Source organism: Dipodomys merriami, unplaced genomic scaffold, assembly GCF_024711535.1.
Source record: "Dipodomys merriami isolate MVZ:Mamm:240054 unplaced genomic scaffold, mDipMer1.0.p SCAF_24, whole genome shotgun sequence".
Lineage (NCBI taxonomy): Eukaryota > Metazoa > Chordata > Mammalia > Rodentia > Heteromyidae > Dipodomys > Dipodomys merriami.
In genome coordinates this window covers 16,174,591-16,176,293 of record NW_027203826.1, presented here as the reverse complement: position 1 = coordinate 16,176,293, position 1,703 = coordinate 16,174,591, and the positions used below count along the sequence as shown (strand labels likewise).

The 1,703-nt window shown below is 38.6% G+C and overlaps 1 protein-coding gene across 1 annotated transcript; it reads left to right on the top strand.

The window, feature by feature from the left end:
- Positions 1 to 347: 347 nt before the first annotated feature.
- LOC138835532 (olfactory receptor 14K1-like) lies at positions 348 to 1,289 on the top strand. The gene has a single exon (XM_070034022.1). It carries the CDS (start codon positions 348 to 350, stop codon positions 1,287 to 1,289), a length of 942 nt encoding a protein of 313 aa, XP_069890123.1.
- Positions 1,290 to 1,703: the final 414 nt, after the last annotated feature.

Sequence of the window (1,703 nt, the reverse complement as noted above, 5' to 3'; positions counted from 1 at the left end):
GAAAAATTATACTAAATAGTATAACATCTATTTGTAACAGTGTGCCATATTACTGCTTATGATTATGAGCAAATTTTGCATTTTTATTATGGAAAAATCATTGAGACATTTCAAGTTACTAAGGAAAAAGTGGAGTTATTTTACAATAAATTTAAGTCAAAATATGTTGGGGACTCATAGTTGCTTTAATGTTGAGATGAATGGAAGTATGAATATCATAGTATTTGAGAGGCTTTTAATTCTCCTGTCTAAAATGATACATGACTCAAACATAAATAAAGAAATGATGTTATTTTTTGTTAATGTATATGTCAATTTTTTCCATAGGTGTCTAGTAATTTTCTAACATGTCAAATCAGACAGTGATAGTGGAATTCTTGCTCCTGAGACTGGCTGAAAGTCCAATGCTGCTGAGACTGCATGCCTCACTCTTCTCCTTCATCTACCTGATGGCTCTTTTGGAGAATTTGGTCATCATCATCCTCACCATCCTTGACCAACACCTCCACACCCCAATGTACTACTTCCTTAGGCATCTGTCCTTCTTAGATCTGTGTCTCATTTCTGCCACCATCCCCAAGTCCATTTTCAATTCTGTCACCCTGTCTGATTCCATCTCCTTCCTAGGGTGTGCACTACAGCTCTTTGTGGTGGTCCTACTCACTGGATCGGAGATTGGAATTCTCACTGCCATGTCCTACGACCGCTATGTGGCCATCTGCTGCCCTCTACGCTATGAGGCCATCATGAACAGAGGGTTCTCGGTCTTGCTAGTGACTCTGTCCTGGCTTAATGGTAGTGTCTTGGGAATCTTGTACTCTGCTGGGACATTCTCTCTGGACTTTTGTGGCTCCAACAGGATATATCAGTTCTTCTGTGACGTCCCCACATTGTTAAAGCTCTCCTGTTCTAAAGAACACGTAACCATTAATGTCAGTGTGGCTATTGGTGTGTGCTATGCCTTCTCATGTTTGGTTTGCATTGTGGTCTCCTATGTGTATATTTTCTCCACAGTCTTAACAATCCCTTCCAGACAAAGCCAACCCAAAGCCTTTTCCACGTGTGTGCCTCATCTTGTGGTTGTCAGTACATTCCTGGTGACAGGCGCTGTTGCTTACTTGAAGCCAGTGTCGGATACATCCTCTATTGTAGATGTTCTGGTGTCTGTGTTCTACTCTGTAGCACCTCCTTCCTTGAATCCAATTATATACTGTTTGAGGAACAGGGATATTAAATCAGCTCTCAGGAAAGTTCTGTGGGGTTCTAGAATTAGCAAGGTATTGAAATGATGCTAAAAGTGGAAGCTGAGAAATAGCAATTCCTTTTATAGTAGCATATTTTAATTGTAAAAATAACAGTTTGCATCATGATGTTTTCATTTCTACATAGAAAATACTTGGATCATGTTTACACCCCATAGTACTCATACTTACTCCTTTTCCAACTTCTTCCAGTTCCCCTCATTCTCTAATATTTCATCAATGATTTTTTTTCTTTTTTTTTGCTTTTTGAGATATAGATTACAAATAAGAGGAAACACATACTTCTCCAAATCTGTCTTCAATTTTGTTTAAAATGATAATTTCTGTTTCCATCCATTTTTCTACATATGGCATAATTTCGTTCATTTTTTTGTGTCAGTCTTAGGGATTGAACTTGGGACCTCTGGCTTAGGAGACAGCTAGTCTACCACTTGAGTCATG